The 17,257-nt window shown below is 41.3% G+C and overlaps 1 protein-coding gene across 1 annotated transcript in view; it reads right to left on the bottom strand.

Moving 5' to 3' along the window:
• Positions 1-17,257, bottom strand: part of tbc1d2b (TBC1 domain family, member 2B) — a 106,446-nt gene that overhangs the window by 69,205 nt on the left and 19,984 nt on the right. Inside the window, exon 4 of the mRNA XM_031832867.1 lies at positions 3,247-3,416. Within this exon, the coding sequence (XP_031688727.1) occupies positions 3,247-3,416 (170 nt within the window). The remainder of the gene's footprint in view (positions 1-3,246; positions 3,417-17,257) is intronic.

Raw genomic sequence — 17,257 nt, 5'->3', positions numbered from 1 at the left:
TGTTAGGTAGAGATGTGTGTATTATTATATAGACCAGCTGAATAATGTTAGGTAGAGTTGTGTGTATTATCTCTACAGACCAGATGAATAATGTTAGGTAGAGTTGTGTGTATTATCTCTATAGACCAGCTGAATAATGTTAGGTAGAGTTGTGTGTATTATTATATAGACCAGATGAATAATGTTAGGTAGAGTTGTGTGTATTATCTCTACAGACCAGCTGAATAATGTTAGGTAGAGTTGTGTGTATTATCTCTACAGACCAGATGAATAATGTTAGGTAGAGTTGTGTGTATTATCTCTATAGACCAGCTGAATAATGTTAGGTAGAGTTGTGTGTATTATCTCTACAGACCAGCTGAATAATGTTAGGTAGAGTTGTGTGTATTATTATATAGACCAGATGAATAATGTTAGGTAGAGTTGTGTGTATTATCTCTACAGACCAGCTGAATAATGTTAGGTAGAGTTGTGTGTATTATCTCTACAGACCAGCTGAATAATGTTAGGTAGAGTTGTGTGTATTATCTCTACAGACCAGCTGAATAATGTTAGGTAGAGTTGTGTGTATCTCTACAGACCAGCTGAATAATGTTAGGTAGAGTTGTGTGTATTATTATATAGACCAGCTGAATAATGTTAGGTAGAGTTGTGTGTATTATTATATAGACCAGCTGAATAATGTTAGGTAGAGTTGTGTGTATTATCTCTACAGACCAGCTGAATAATGTTAGGTAGAGTTGTGTGTATTATTATATAGACCAGCTGAATAATGTTAGGTAGAGTTGTGTGTATTATCTCTACAGACCAGCTGAATAATGTTAGGTAGAGTTGTGTGTATTATCTCTACAGACCAGATGAATAATGTTAGGTAGAGTTGTGTGTATTATCTCTACAGACCAGCTGAATAATGTTAGGTAGAGTTGTGTGTATTATTATATAGACCAGATGAATAATGTTAGGTAGAGTTGTGTGTATTATCTCTACAGACCAGCTGAATAATGTTAGGTAGAGTTGTGTGTATTATTATATAGACCAGATGAATAATGTTAGGTAGAGTTGTGTGTATTATCTCTACAGACCAGCTGAATAATGTTAGGTAGAGTTGTGTGTATTATCTCTATAGACCAGATGAATAATGTTAGGTAGAGTTGTGTGTATTATTATATAGACCAGATGAATAATGTTAGGTAGAGTTGTGTGTATTATCTCTACAGACCAGCTGAATAATGTTAGGTAGAGTTGTGTGTATTATTATATAGACCAGCTGAATAATGTTAGGTAGAGTTGTGTGTAATATCTCTACAGACCAGCTGAATAATGTTAGGTGAAGTTGTGTGTATCTCTACAGATAATACACATATTGTTATATGGTGGAATTCTACATTTTGTATTGTAGATATGTAGTGGTCCGATAATGTAATATGATGTAATGTTTTATATTTTGTTTTACATGTAATGTAAGTGCCTTAATGTGTTTGGACGCCAGGAAGAGTCGCTGCTGCTTGGCAGGAAGGCAGGGGACAGAGGGTTTAGGAGGAGGAGGTGAGGGTGATGAAGGGGACAGTGGGTGAGGAGGAGAAGAAGGAGGTGAGGGTCAGGAAGGGGACAGAGGGTGAGGAGGAGGAGAAGGAGGAGGTGGTGGTGGGGGTCAGGCAGGGGGCAGAGGGTTTAGGAGGAGGAGGTGAGGGTGATGAAGGGGACAGTGGGGACAGTGGGTGAGGAGGAGAAGAAGGAGGTGAGGGTCAGGAAGGGGACAGAGGGTGAGGAGGAGGAGAAGGAGGAGGTGGTGGTGGGGTCAGGAAGGGGACAGAGGGTGAAGAGGAGAAGGAGGAGGTGAGGGTCAGGAAGGGGACAGAGGGTGAAGAGGAGAAGGAGGAGGTGAGGGTCAGGAAGGGGACAGAGGGTGAGGAGGAGGAGGAGGTGGTGAGGGTCAGGAAGGGGACAGAGGGTGAGGAGGAGGAGGGTGAGGAGGAGGTGGTGAGGGTCAGGAAGGGGACAGAGGGTGAAGAGGAGAAGGAGGAGGTGAGGGTCAGGAAGGGGACAGAGGGTGAGGAGGAGGAGGAGGTGGTGAGGGTCAGGAAGGGGACAGAGGGTGAGGAGGAGGAGGGTGAGGAGGAGGTGGTGAGGGTCAGGAAGGGGACAGAGGGTGAAGAGGAGAAGGAGGAGGTGAGGGTCAGGAAGGGGACAGAGGGTGAGGAGGAGGAGGAGGTGGTGAGGGTCAGGAAGGGGACAGAGGGTGAGGAGGAGGAGGGTGAGGAGGAGGTGGTGAGGGTCAGGAAGGGGACAGAGAGTGAAGAGGAGGAGGGTGAGGAGGTGGTGGTGAGTGTCAGGAAGGGGACGGAGGGTGAGGAGGTGGTGGTGAGGGTCAGGAAGGGGATAGAGGGTGAGGTGGTGGTGGTGAGGGTCAGGAAGGGGACAGAGGGTGAGGAGGAGGAGGGTGAGGAGGAGGTGGTGAGGGTCAGGAAGGGGACAGAGGGTGAAGAGGAGGAGGTGGAGGGTGAGGAGGTGGTGTTGAGTGTCAGGAAGGGGACGGAGGGTGAGGAGGTGGTGGTGAGGGTCAGGAAAGGGACAGAGGGTGAGGAGGATGAGGAGGAGGTGAGGGTCAGGAAGGGGACAGAGGGTGAGGAGGAGGAGGAGGAGGAGGTGGTGGTGAGGGTCAGGAAGGGGACAGAGGGTGAGGAGGAGGAGGAGGTGGTGGTGGTGAGGGTCAGGAAGGGGACAGAGGGTGAGGAGGAGGAGGAGGTGGTGGTGAGGGTCAGGAAGGGGACAGAGGGTGAGGAGGATGAGATGAGGGTCAGGAAGGGGACAGAGGGTGAGGAGGAGGAGGAGGGTGATGGTCAGGAAGGGGACAGAGGGTGAGGAGGAGGAGGGTGAGGGTCAGGAAGGGGACAGAGGGTGAGGAGGAGGAGGGTGAGGGTCAGGAAGGGGACAGAGGAGGAGGTGGTGGTGGTGAGGGTCAGGAAAGGGACAGAGGGTGAGGAGGAGGAGGAGGTGGTGAGGGTCAGGAAGGGGACAGAGGAGGAGGTGGTGGTGGTGAGGGTCAGGAAGGGGACAGAGGGTGAGGAGGAGGAGGAGGTGGTGAGGGTCAGGAAGGGGACAGAGGGTGAGGAGGAGGTGGTGAGGGTCAGGAAGGGGACAGAGGGTGAGGAGGAGGTGGAGGTGGTGAGGGTCAGGAAGGGGACAGAGGGTGAGGAGGAGGTGGTGAGGGTCAGGAAGGGGACAGAGGGTGAAGGGGACTCTTACGTCTGTGTGAGTCAGTCTGAGGCTGGGTGGGAGGTTTGTGGTCCTGGTTGATGTCCTTGGTTGAGGGAGCGTCTAACATCTCCCACTCATCACCACTGCTCCCAGTGTAGAAGACAGAGCGTCTGTTCTCTCCTCCTCCTCGACCCACACGCAGACCTGACATGGAGTTCCTGGTGGACAGAAAGAGGGGGGACAGAGTAAGGGACATGGTCAACCACAACACATCCTTAGAAACAGAGAGAATAGGATATGAAGCCAGTGACTAGATCATTTAAAGATGAAAAGGAGGAAAGAGTTGGGTCGTGGATCCCTGGAGTATACTGCATATTACTGTAGTATACTGCATATTACTGTAGTATACTGCATATTACTGTAGCATAATGCATATTACTGTAGTATACTGCATATTACTGTAGTATACTGCATATTACTGTAGCATAATGCATATTACTGTAGCATAATGCATATTACTGTAGTATAATGCATATTACTGTAGTATACTGCATATTACTGTAGTATAATGTATATTGCTGTAGCACAATGCATATTGCTGTAGCACAATGCATATTACTGTAGCATAATGCATATTACTGTAGCATAATGCATATTACTGTAGTATACTGCATATTACTGTAGTATACTGCATATTACTGTAGCTCCCTGGAGAATAATGTATATTACTGTAGCATAATGCATATTACTGTAGTATACTGCATATTGCTGTAGTATAATGCATATTACTGTAGTATACTGCAGCATACTGCATATTACTGTAGCATAATGCATATTACTGTAGTATAATGCATATTACTGTAGCCCCCCGCAGTATAATGTGTATTACTGTAGCATAATGCATATTACTGTAGTATAATGCATATTACTGTCGCTCCCTGGAGTATAATGTATATTACTGTAGCATACTGCATATTACTGTAGTATAATGCATATTACTGTAGTATAATGCATATTACTGTAGCTCCCTGGAGAATAATGTATATTACTGTAGTATACTGCATATTACTGTAGCTCCCTGGAGAATAATGCATATTAATGTAGTATAATGCATATTACTGTAGTATAATTCATATTACTGTAGCTCCCTGGAGAAAATAGCATATTACTGTAGTATAATGCATATTACTGTAGTATAATTCATATTACTGTAGTATAATGCATATTACTGTAGTATAATGCATATTACTGTAGCTCCCTGGTGTATAATGCATATCACTGTGGTATAATGCATATTACTGTAGCATAATGCATATTACTGTAGTATAATGCATATTACTGTAGTATAACGCATATTACTGTAGCATAATGTATATTACTGTAGCACAATGCATATTACTGTAGTATAATGCATATTACTGTAGCCCCCCGCAGTATAATGTGTATTACTGTAGCATAATGCATATTACTGTAGTATAATGCATATTACTGTCGCTCCCTGGAGTATAATGTATATTACTGTAGCATACTGCATATTACTGTAGTATAATGCATATTACTGTAGTATAATGCATATTACTGTAGTATAATGCATATTACTGTAGTATAATGCATATTACTGTAGCATACTGCATATTACTGTAGTATAATGCATATTACTGTAGCCCCTTGTAGTATACTGCATATTACTGTAGCACAATGCATATTACTGTAGCATAATGCAAATTATTGTAGCATAATGCATATTACTGTAGCATAATGCATATTACTGTAGCATAATGCATATTACTGTAGCACAATGCATATTACTGTAGCATAATGCAAATTATTGTAGCATAATGCATATTACTGTAGCATAATGCATATTACTGTAGCATAATGCATATTACTGTAGCTTACTGCATATTATTGTAGTATAATGCATATTACTGTAGTATAATGCATATTACTGTAGCTCCCTGGAGTATAATGAATATTCCTGTAGTATAATGCATATTACTGTAGCACAATGCATATTACTGTAGCACAATGCATATTACTGTAGCACAATGCATATTACTGTAGCACAATGCATATTACTGTAGCACAATGCATATTACTGTAGCATACTGCATATTACTGTAGCATAATGCATATTACTGTAGCATAATGCATATTACTGTAGCATACTGCATATTACTGTAGTAGAAAGCATATTACTGTAGTATAATGCATATTACTGTAGCTCCCTGTAGTATAATGCATATTCCTGTAGTATAATGCATATTCCTGTAGTATAATGCATATTACTGTAGCACAATGCATATTACTGTAGCACAATGCATATTACTGTAGCATAATGCATATTACTGTAGCATAATGCATATTACTGTAGCTTACTGCATATTACTGTAGTATAATGCATATTACTGTAGTATAATGCATATTACTGTAGCTCCCTGGAGTATAATGAATATTCCTGGAGTATAATGCATATTACTGTAGCATAATGCATATTACTGTAGCTCCCTGGAGTATAATGCAGATACAGTTGAAGTCGGAAGTTTACAAACACTTAGGTTGGAGGGAGTCATTAAATCTAGTTTTTCAACCACTCCACAAATTTCTTGTTAACATAGTTTTGGCAAGTCAGATACTTTGTGCATGATAAGTAATTTTTCCAACAATTCTTTACAGACAGAATATTTAACTTGTAAATCACTGCATCACAATTCCAGTGGGTCAGAAGTTTACATACACTAAGTTGACTGTGCCTTTAAACAGCTTGGAAAATTCCAGAAAATGATGTCATGACTTTAGAAGCTTCTGATAGGCTAATAACATCATTTGAGTCAATTGGAGGTGTACCTATGGATGTATTTCAAAAGAAATTTAAAAAAATCAGCCAATATATATTACTGTCGCTCCCTGGTGTATAATGCATATTACTGTAGTATAATGCATATCACTGTAGCTCCCTGGAGAATAATGTATATTACTGTAGTATACTGCATATTACTGTAGTATAATGCATATTACTGTAGTATAATGTATATTACTGTCGCTCCCTGGTGTATAATGCATATTACTGTAGTATAATGCATATCACTGTAGCTCCCTGGAGAATAATGTATATTACTGTAGTATACTGCATATTACTGTAGTATAATGCATATTACTGTAGTATAATGCATATTACTGTAGCCCCCTGTAGTATAATGCATATTACTGTAGTATAATGCATATTACTGTAGCCCCCTGTAGTATAATGCATATTACTGTAGCACAATGCATATTACTGTAGCACAATGCATATTACTGTAGCACAATGCATATTACTGTAGCACAATGCATATTACTGTAGCATACTGCATATTACTGTAGCATACTGCATATTACTGTAGTAAAATTCATATTACTGTAGCTCCCTGGAGTATAATGAATATTCCTGTAGTATAATGCATATTACTGTGGCACAATGCATATTACTGTAGCACAATGCGTATTTCTGTAGCAGAATGCATATTACTGTAGCACAATGCATATTACTGTAGCTCCCTGGAGAATAATGCATATTACTGTAGTATAATGCATATTACTGTAGTATAATTCATATTACTGTAGCTCCCTGGAGAATAATGCATATTACTGTAGTATAATGCATATTACTGTAGCTCCCTGGAGAATAATGCATATTACTGTAGTATACTGCATATTACTGTAGTATAATTCATATTACTGTAGTATAATGCATATTACTGTAGTATAATTCATATTACTGTAGCTCCCTGGAGAAAATTGCATATTACTGTAGTATAATGCATATTACTGTAGTATAATTCATATTACTGTAGTATAATGCATATTACTGTAGCTCCCTGGTGTATAATGCATATCACTGTGGTATAATGCATATTACTGTAGCATAATGCATATTACTGTAGTATAATGCATATTACTGTAGTATAACGCATATTACTGTAGCATAATGTATATTACTGTAGCACAATGCATATTACTGTAGTATAATGCATATTACTGTAGCCCCCCGCAGTATAATGTGTATTACTGTAGCATAATGCATATTACTGTAGTATAATGCATATTACTGTCGCTCCCTGGAGTATAATGTATATTACTGTAGCATACTGCATATTACTGTAGTATAATGCATATTACTGTAGTATAATGCATATTACGGTAGTATAATGCATATTACTGTAGCATACTGCATATTACTGTAGTATAATGCATATTACTGTAGTATAATGCATATTACTGTAGTATAATGCATATTACTGTAGTATAATGCATATTACTGTAGCATACTGCATATTACTGTAGTATAATGCATATTACTGTAGCCCCTTGTAGTATACTGCATATTACTGTAGCACAATGCATATTACTGTAGCATAATGCAAATTATTGTAGCATAATGCATATTACTGTAGCATAATGCATATTACTGTAGCATAATGCATATTACTGTAGCACAATGCATATTACTGTAGCATAATGCATATTACTGTAGCATAATGCATATTACTGTAGCTTACTGCATATTATTGTAGTATAATGCATATTACTGTAGTATAATGCATATTACTGTAGCTCCCTGGAGTATAATGAATATTCCTGTAGTATAATGCATATTACTGTAGCACAATGCATATTACTGTAGCACAATGCATATTACTGTAGCACAATGCATATTACTGTAGCACAATGCATATTACTGTAGCACAATGCATATTACTGTAGCATAATGCATATTACTGTAGCATACTGCATATTACTGTAGTAGAAAGCATATTACTGTAGTATAATGCATATTACTGTAGCTCCCTGTAGTATAATGCATATTCCTGTAGTATAATGCATATTCCTGTAGTATAATGCATATTACTGTAGCACAATGCATATTACTGTAGCACAATGCATATTACTGTAGCATAATGCATATTACTGTAGCATAATGCATATTACTGTAGCTTACTGCATATTACTGTAGTATAATGCATATTACTGTAGTATAATGCATATTACTGTAGCTCCCTGGAGTATAATGAATATTCCTGGAGTATAATGCATATTACTGTAGCATAATGCATATTACTGTAGCTCCCTGGAGTATAATGCAGATACAGTTGAAGTCGGAAGTTTACAAACACTTAGGTTGGAGGGAGTCATTAAATCTAGTTTTTCAACCACTCCACAAATTTCTTGTTAACATAGTTTTGGCAAGTCAGATACTTTGTGCATGATAAGTAATTTTTCCAACAATTCTTTACAGACAGAATATTTAACTTGTAAATCACTGCATCACAATTCCAGTGGGTCAGAAGTTTACATACACTAAGTTGACTGTGCCTTTAAACAGCTTGGAAAATTCCAGAAAATGATGTCATGACTTTAGAAGCTTCTGATAGGCTAATAACATCATTTGAGTCAATTGGAGGTGTACCTATGGATGTATTTCAAAAGAAATTTTAAAAAATCAGCCAAGACCTCAGTAAAAAGATTGTAGACCTCCACAAGCCTGGTTCATCCTTGGGAGCAATTTCCAAACGCCTGAAGGTACCACGTTCATCTGCACAAACAATAGTACGCAAGTATAAACATCATGGGACCAAGCAGCTGTCATACCGCTCAGGAAGGAGACATGTTCGGTCTCCTAGAGATGAAGTACTTTGGTGCAAAAAGTGCAAATCAATCCCAGAACAACAGCAAAGGATCTTGTGAAGATGCTGGAGGAAACAGGTACAAAAGTATCTATATCCACAGTAAAATGAGTCCTATATCGACATAACCTGAAAGGCCGCTCAGCAAGGAAGAAGCCACTGCTCCAAAACCGTCATAAAAAATCCAGACTACGGTTTGCAACTGCAATCGTACTTTTAGGAGAAATGTCCTTTGGTCTAATGAAACAGATATAGAACTGTTTGGCCATAACGACCATCGTTATGTTTGGAGGGAAAAGGGGAGGCTTGCAAGCCGAAGAACACCATCCCAACCGTGAAGCACGTAGGTGGCAGCATCATGTTGTGGGGGTGCTTTGCTGCAGGAGGGACTGGTGCACTTCACAAAATAGATGACATCATGAGTATGGAAAATAATGTGGATATATTGAAGCAACATCTCAAGACATCAGACAGGAAGTTAAAGCTTGGTCGCAGATGGGTCTTCCAAATGGACAATGACCCCAAGCATACTTCCAAAGTTGTGGCAAAATGGCTTAAGGACAACAAAGTCAAGGTATTGGAGTGGCCATCACAAAGCCTTGACCTCAATCCTATTAAACATTTGTGGGCAGAACTGAAAAGGTGTGTGCTAGCAAGGAGGCCTACAAACCTGACTCAGTTACACAGCTCTGTCAGGAGGAAGGGGCCAAAATTCCCCCAACTTATTGTGGGATGCTTGTGGAAGGCTACCCGAAATGTTTGACCCAAGTTAAACAATTTAAAGGTAATGCTACCAAATACTAATTGAGTGTATGTAAACTTCTGACCCACTGGGAATGTGATGAAAGAAATAAAAGCTGAAATAAATCACTCTACTATTATTCTGACATTTCACATTCTTACAATAAAGTGATGATCCTAACTGACCTAAGACAGGGACTTTTTACTAGGATTAAATGTCAGGAATAGTGAAAAAAAATGAGTTTAATTGTATTTGGCTAAGGTGTATGTAAAACTTACGACTTCAACTGTACCTTACTGTACTTTCCTGATGTATGATGTGCATTTTTTCTGGAGATTTGTAATGTTTCTTTAGACAAAAAAAGGACAAACAACCAGTGAATTTCAATGAAAGTATGTGAGGCCTATGGACTCTGGCCTTGGGTCTGATGATATTAGGGACAGAACTATGATAATGTGTTCTTCTGATGATATTAGGGACAGAACTATGATAATGTGTTCTTCTGATGATATTAGGGACAGAACTATGATAATGTGTTCTTCTGATGATATTAGGGACAGAACTATGATAATGTGTTCCTCTGATGATATTAGGGACAGAACTATGATAATGTGTTCTTCTGATGATATTAGGGACAGAACTATGATAATGTGTTCTTCTGATGATATTAGGGACAGAACTATGATAATGTGTTCCTCTGATGATATTAGGGACAGAACTATGATAATGTGTTCTTCTGATGATATTAGGGACAGAACTATGATAATGTGTTCTTCTGATGATATTAGGGACAGAACTATGATAATGTGTTCTTCTGATGATATTCGGGACAGAACTATGATAATGTGTTCTTCTGATGATATTAGGGACAGAACTATGATAATGTGTTCCTCTGATGATATTAGCCAACTACCTCATCCCCATATTGTTCTTTTTTTGCACCCCAGTATCTCTACTTACACATTCATCTTCTGCACATCTATCACTCCAGTGTTAAATTGCTAAATTGTAATTATTTTGCCACTATGGCCTATTTATTGCCTTACCTCCCTAATCTTACTACATTTGCACACATTGTGTATAGACTTCTACTGTGTTATTGACTGTACGTTTGTTTATTCCAGATGTAACTATGTGTTGTTGTTTTTCTCGCACTTCTTTGCTAAATCTTGGCCAGGTCACAGTTGTAAATGAGAACTTGTTCACAACTGGCCTACCTGGTTAAATAAAGGTGAAATAAAATAAAAAAATAGAGAACTATGATCAAATGTTATTCTGATGATATTAGAGACAGAGAACTACGATGACGTGTTACTGAGATAACTCTTGTTCACGTGTCTTCCACTGGTGGGGATTGATGATTTCTGGGCTCTGAATGTTTTGTGAATCTTCACCCACATGGTGTCTGTCTAACCATTTCCTCTCTGTATTTTCACACCTACGATGGGTGAGGCTTGCATTTCTGCTTTCTCAACCTGGTGCTATAAGACCAGTTAGTGTGTCAGACTTCCCAACATAGTAAGTCGGAAACTTCCCCTCCGTTGCTTGTTAAATGGCTCTTGGAATGTTACTCAGTATTGTGATTTCCATTTGACCTCTCCATACTCAGCTCCAACCCAGCCGTGAGTTCTGGCATTCTAGAACATGACATCATCCAAGCAGCAGATGTGTTCTAAAGGAGAGAGTAAGGCTGTTAAGTAGAGCAGAGCAGCTATACTGTTCATTAACACACACTAACTGTAGGATCACAACTAGTTGGTTTCTACCCTCGGCACTGTGTTGTCAGACTTCATCTTACACCACTTAAAGAGATGGAGCTTCATCAATCTCTCTCCAAGAGGAAGTTTTGACAGGCATATAACACCAGTCATACCAGTTTCAACAGGCACTGAATACAATGGGCTGAAAGTTAGTGGCTACTTCCCCTTTAATAACCTGAGAGTCTAGGCCAGTAGCTACTGTCCATTTAATAACCTGAGAGTCTAGGTTAGTAGCTACTGTCCATTTAATAACCTGAGAGTATAGGCCAGTAGCTACTGTCCATTTAATAACCTGAGAGTCTAGGTTAGTAGCTACTGTCCATTTAATAACCTGAGAGTCTAGGTTAGTAGCTACTGTCCATTTAATAACCTGAGTCTAGGTTAGTAGCTACTGTCCATTTAATAACCTGAGAGTTTAGGCCAGTAGATACTGTCCATTTAATAACCTGAGAGTCTAGGTTAGTAGCTACTGTCCCTTTAACAACCTGAGTGTCTAGGTTAGTAGCTACTGTCCCTTTAATAACCTGAGAGTCTAGGCCAGTAGCTACTGTCCATTTAATAACCTGAGAGTCTAGGCCAGTAGCTACTGTCCATTTAATAACCTGAGAGTCTAGGCCAGTAGCTACTGTCCATTTAATAACCTGAGAGTCTAGGTTAGTAGCTACTGTCCATTTAATAACCTGAGAGTATAGGCCAGTAGCTACTGTCCATTTAATAACCTGAGAGTCTAGGTTAGTAGCTACTGTCCATTTAATAACCTGAGAGTCTAGGTTAGTAGCTACTGTCCATTTAATAACCTGAGTCTAGGTTAGTAGCTACTGTCCATTTAATAACCTGAGAGTTTAGGCCAGTAGATACTGTCCATTTAATAACCTGAGAGTCTAGGTTAGTAGCTACTGTCCCTTTAACAACCTGAGTGTCTAGGTTAGTAGCTACTGTCCCTTTAATAACCTGAGAGTCTAGGCCAGTAGCTACTGTCCATTTAATAACCTGAGAGTCTAGGCCAGTAGCTACTGTCCATTTAATAACCTGAGAGTCTAGGCCAGTAGCTATTGTCCCTTTAATAACCAGAGAGTCTAGGTTAGTAGCTACTGTCCATTTAATAACCTGAGTCTAGGTTAGTAGCTACTGTCCATTTAATAACCTGAGAGTCTAGGCCAGTAGCTACTGCCCATTTAATAACCTGAGAGTCTAGGTTAGTAGCTACTGTCCCTTTAACAACCTGAGAGTCTAGGTTAGTAGCTACTGTCCCTTTAATAACCTGAGAGTCTAGGTTAGTAGCTACTGTCCATTTAATAACCTGAGTCTAGGTTAGTAGCTACTGTCCATTTAATAACCTGAGTCTAGGCCAGTAGCTACTGTCCATTTAATAACCTGAGAGTCTAGGCCAGTAGCTACTGTCCATTTAATAACCTGAGAGTCTAGGCCAGTAGCTACTGTCCATTTAATAACCTGAGAGTCTAGGCCAGTAGCTATTGTCCCTTTAATAACCAGAGAGTCTAGGTTAGTAGCTACTGTCCATTTAATAACCTGAGTCTAGGTTAGTAGCTACTGTCCATTTAATAACCTGAGAGTCTAGGCCAGTAGCTACTGTCCATTTAATAACCTGAGAGTCTAGGTTAGTAGCTACTGTCCCTTTAACAACCTGAGAGTCTAGGTTAGTAGCTACTGTCCCTTTAATAACCTGAGAGTCTAGGTTAGTAGCTACTGTCCATTTAATAACCTGAGTCTAGGTTAGTAGCTACTGTCCATTTAATATTTATTTAATAATTTTTGTCCTCGTCTTGTCGTGTCCTGTATATATATATATTTACAACTTTTTCACATACATTTTATTTTTATTTTCCATCAACTCATCTTCAAAACACTCTCCTGCAACCCGCCTCACCAATGTATATTTATAAAAAAGTATTATTTACCTCAGATCTGTAATCCTCCAAGAAGCTAGCCAGAAACTCCAAGAAGCTAGCCTGAAACTAGCCAGAAGCTAATCCAGAAGCTAGCCAGAAGCTAATCCAGAAGCTAGTTGGCTCCTTTACTGGCAAGTCGTTGGTGTTCAGCTAACCACGGTTTGTGGTCATCGGCTATCCTTTGGCTCGAAAGTCTATCGCCAGTTCTGTACGGCGCAGCGCGGCTCGGAGCGGAGCATACCGGACCAATTTTTCTCTCCATGTCCCTGGATTTCGACTGCTCTCTGGACATTCATGCCCGGATCTCACAGCTAGCTAGCTGCTATCCGTGTGACTATCGGCCTTCGTCGATTCCGGAGCAAACATCAATTGTTCCGGAGCTAGCAAGCTCCGTCAATCACTCCTGAGTTCCATCAATCGCACCTGGGCTGCAGTCGCCTATCCGGACCCGTTTTGCTGCCTTCGCGGAGCCCCACCGGGCCTTCACAACTGGACTGCCGACGTTATCTACCCGAAGGAGTTATTCGGCTGGCTCCTCCGTCGCGACGTTACCTGAACGCCCATCTGCGGCCTGCTAACCGTTAGCTGTCTTACCGGCTGCTATCTGAATAGACAATCGGACAATTTTTTTATTATTTTTTATTATTATTATGATGTTTTCTTCTTGGGCCTCTATAACTATATCTATTGTTTTTATTTTTGTTGTTGTTGTGTGATTTGGATTGATCCCCTCTACCACACGGAACCCCACTAATCTACTGACGGAGCGCAGGAGGTGGCTAACAACAGACCTCCATCCTATGCTAGCTTGCTACCGATGCCCTGGCTAGCTGTCTAAATCACCAACCAACCTCTCCACTCACCGGACCCTTTTGATCACTCGACTAAGCATGCCTCTCCTTAATGTCAATATGTCTTGTCCATTTCTGTTCTGGTTAGTGTTTATTGGCTTATTTCACTGTAGAGCCTCTAGTCCTGCTCACTATACCTTATCCAACCTATTAGTTCCACCACCCACACATGCAATGACATCTCCTGGTTTCAACGATGTTTCTAGAGACAATATCTCTCTCTTCATCACTCAATACCTAGGTTTACCTCCACTGTATTCACATCCTACCATACATTTGTCTGTACATTATACCTTGATGCTATTTTATCGCCCCCAGAAACCTCCTTTTACTCTGTGTTCCAGACGTTCTAGACGACCAATTCTCATAGCTTTTAGCCGTACCCTTATTCTACTCCTCCTATGTTCCTCTGGCGATGTAGAGGTGAATCCAGGCCCTGCAGTGCCTAGCTCCACTCCTATTCCCCAGGCGCTCTCTTTTGACGACTTCTGTAACCGTAATAGCCTTGGTTTCATGCATGTTAACATTAGAAGCCTCCTCCCTAAGTTTGTTCTATTCACTGCTTTAGCACACTCTGCCAACCCGGATGTTCTAGCTGTGTCTGAATCCTGGCTTAGGAAGACCACCAAAAACTCAGACATTTTAATTCCAAACTACAACATTTTCAGACAAGATAGAACTGCCAAAGGGGGCGGTGTTGCAATCTACTGCAAAGATAGCCTGCAGAGTTCTGTCCTACTATCCAGGTCTGTACCCAAACAATTTGAACTTCTACTTTTAAAAATCCACCTCTCTAAAAACAAGTCTCTCACCGTTGCCGCCTGCTATAGACCACCCTCTGCCCCCAGCTGTGCTCTGGACACCATATGTGAACTGATTGCCCCCCATCTATCTTCAGAGTTCGTGCTGCTAGGCGACCTAAACTGGAACATGCTTAACACCCCAGCCATCCTACAATCTAAACTTGATGCCCTCAATCTCACACAAATAATCAATGAACCTACCAGGTACCTCCCCAAAACCTTAAACACGGGCACCCTCATAGATATCATCCTAACCAACTTCCCCTCTAAATACACCTCTGCTGTCTTCAACCAAGATCTCAGCGATCACTGCCTCATTGCCTGCATCCGTAATGGGTCAGCGGTCAAACGACCTCCACTCATCACTGTAAAACGCTCCCTGAAACACTTCTGCGAGCAGGCCTTTCTAATCGACCTGGCCGGGGTATCCTGGAAGGATATTGATCTCATCCCGTCAGTAGAGGATGCCTGGATATTTTTTAAAAATGCCTTCCTAACCATCTTAAATAAACATGCCCCATTTAAGAAATTTAGAACCAGGAACAGATATAGCCCTTGGTTCTCCCCAGACCTGACTGCCCTTAACCAACACAAAAACATCCTATGGCGTTCTGCATTAGCATCGAACAGCCCCCGTGATATGCAGCTGTTCAGGGAAGCTAGAAATCATTATACACAGGCAGTTAGAAAAGCCAAGGCTAGCTTTTTCAAGCAGAAATTTGCTTCCTGCAACACTAACTCAAAAAAGTTCTGGGACACTGTAAAGTCCATGGAGAATAAGAACACCTCCTCCCAGCTGCCCACTGCACTGAAGATAGGAAACACTGTCACCACTGATAAATCCACCATAATTGAGAATTTCAATAAGCATTTTTCTACGGCTGGCCATGCTTTCCACCTGGCTACTCCTACCCCGGACAACAGCACTGCACCCCCAACAGCAACTCGCCCAAGCCTTCCCCATTTCTCCTTCTCCCAAATCCATTCAGCTGATGTTCTGAAAGAGCTGCAAAATCTGGACCCCTACAAATCAGCCGGGCTGGACAATCTGGACCCTTTCTTTCTAAAATTATCTGCCGAAATTGTTGCCACCCCTATTACTAGCCTGTTCAACCTCTCTTTCGTGTCGTCTGAGATTCCCAAAGATTGGAAAGCAGCTGCGGTCATCCCCCTCTTCAAAGGGGGGGACACTCTTGACCCAAACTGCTACAGACCTATATCTATCCTACCGTGCCTTTCTAAGGTCTTCGAAAGCCAAGTCAACAAACAGATTACCGACCATTTCGAATCTCACCATACCTTCTCTGCTATGCAATCCGGTTTCAGAGCTGGTCATGGGTGCACCTCAGCCACGCTCAAGGTCCTAAACGATATCTTAACCGCCATCGATAAGAAACATTACTGTGCAGCCGTATTCATTGATCTGGCCAAGGCTTTCGACTCTGTCAATCACCATATCCTCATCGGCAGACTCGACAGCCTTGGTTTCTCAAATGATTGCCTCGCCTGGTTCACCAACTACTTCTCTGATAGAGTTCAGTGTGTCAAATCGGAGGGTCTGCTGTCCGGACCTCTGGCAGTCTCTATGGGGGTGCCACAGGGTTCAATTCTTGGACCGACTCTCTTCTCTGTATACATCAATGAGGTCGCTCTTGCTGCTGGTGAGTCCCTGATCCACCTCTACGCAGACGACACCATTCTGTATACTTCCGGCCCTTCTTTGGACACTGTGTTAACAACCCTCCAGGCAAGCTTCAATGCCATACAACTCTCCTTCCGTGGCCTCCAATTGCTCTTAAATACAAGTAAAACTAAATGCATGCTCTTCAACCGATCGCTACCTGCACCTACCCGCCTGTCCAACATCACTACTCTGGACGGCTCTGACTTAGAATACGTGGACAACTACAAATACTTAGGTGTCTGGTTAGACTGTAAACTCTCCTTCCAGACCCATATCAAACATCTCCAATCCAAAGTTAAATCTAGAATTGGCTTCCTATTTCGCAACAAAGCATCCTTCACTCATGCTGCCAAACATACCCTTGTAAAACTGACCATCCTACCAATCCTCGACTTTGGCGATGTCATTTACAAAATAGCCTCCAATACCTTACTCAACAAATTGGATGCAGTCTATCACAGTGCAATCCGTTTTATCACCAAAGCCCCATATACTACCCACCATTGCGACCTGTACGCTCTCGTTGGCTGGCCCTCGCTTCATACTCGTCGCCAAACCCACTGGCTCCATGTCATCTACAAGACCCTGCTAGGTAAAGTCCCCCCTTATCTCAGCTCGCTGGTCACCATAGCATCTCCCACCTGTA

The sequence above is a fragment of the Oncorhynchus kisutch genome, linkage group LG10 (genome assembly GCF_002021735.2).
Source record: "Oncorhynchus kisutch isolate 150728-3 linkage group LG10, Okis_V2, whole genome shotgun sequence".
In the NCBI taxonomy this organism is placed as follows: Eukaryota; Metazoa; Chordata; class Actinopteri; order Salmoniformes; family Salmonidae; genus Oncorhynchus; species Oncorhynchus kisutch.
The sequence above is the reverse complement of the archived record's forward strand: the minus strand, read 5'-3'. Positions and strand labels throughout refer to the sequence as shown.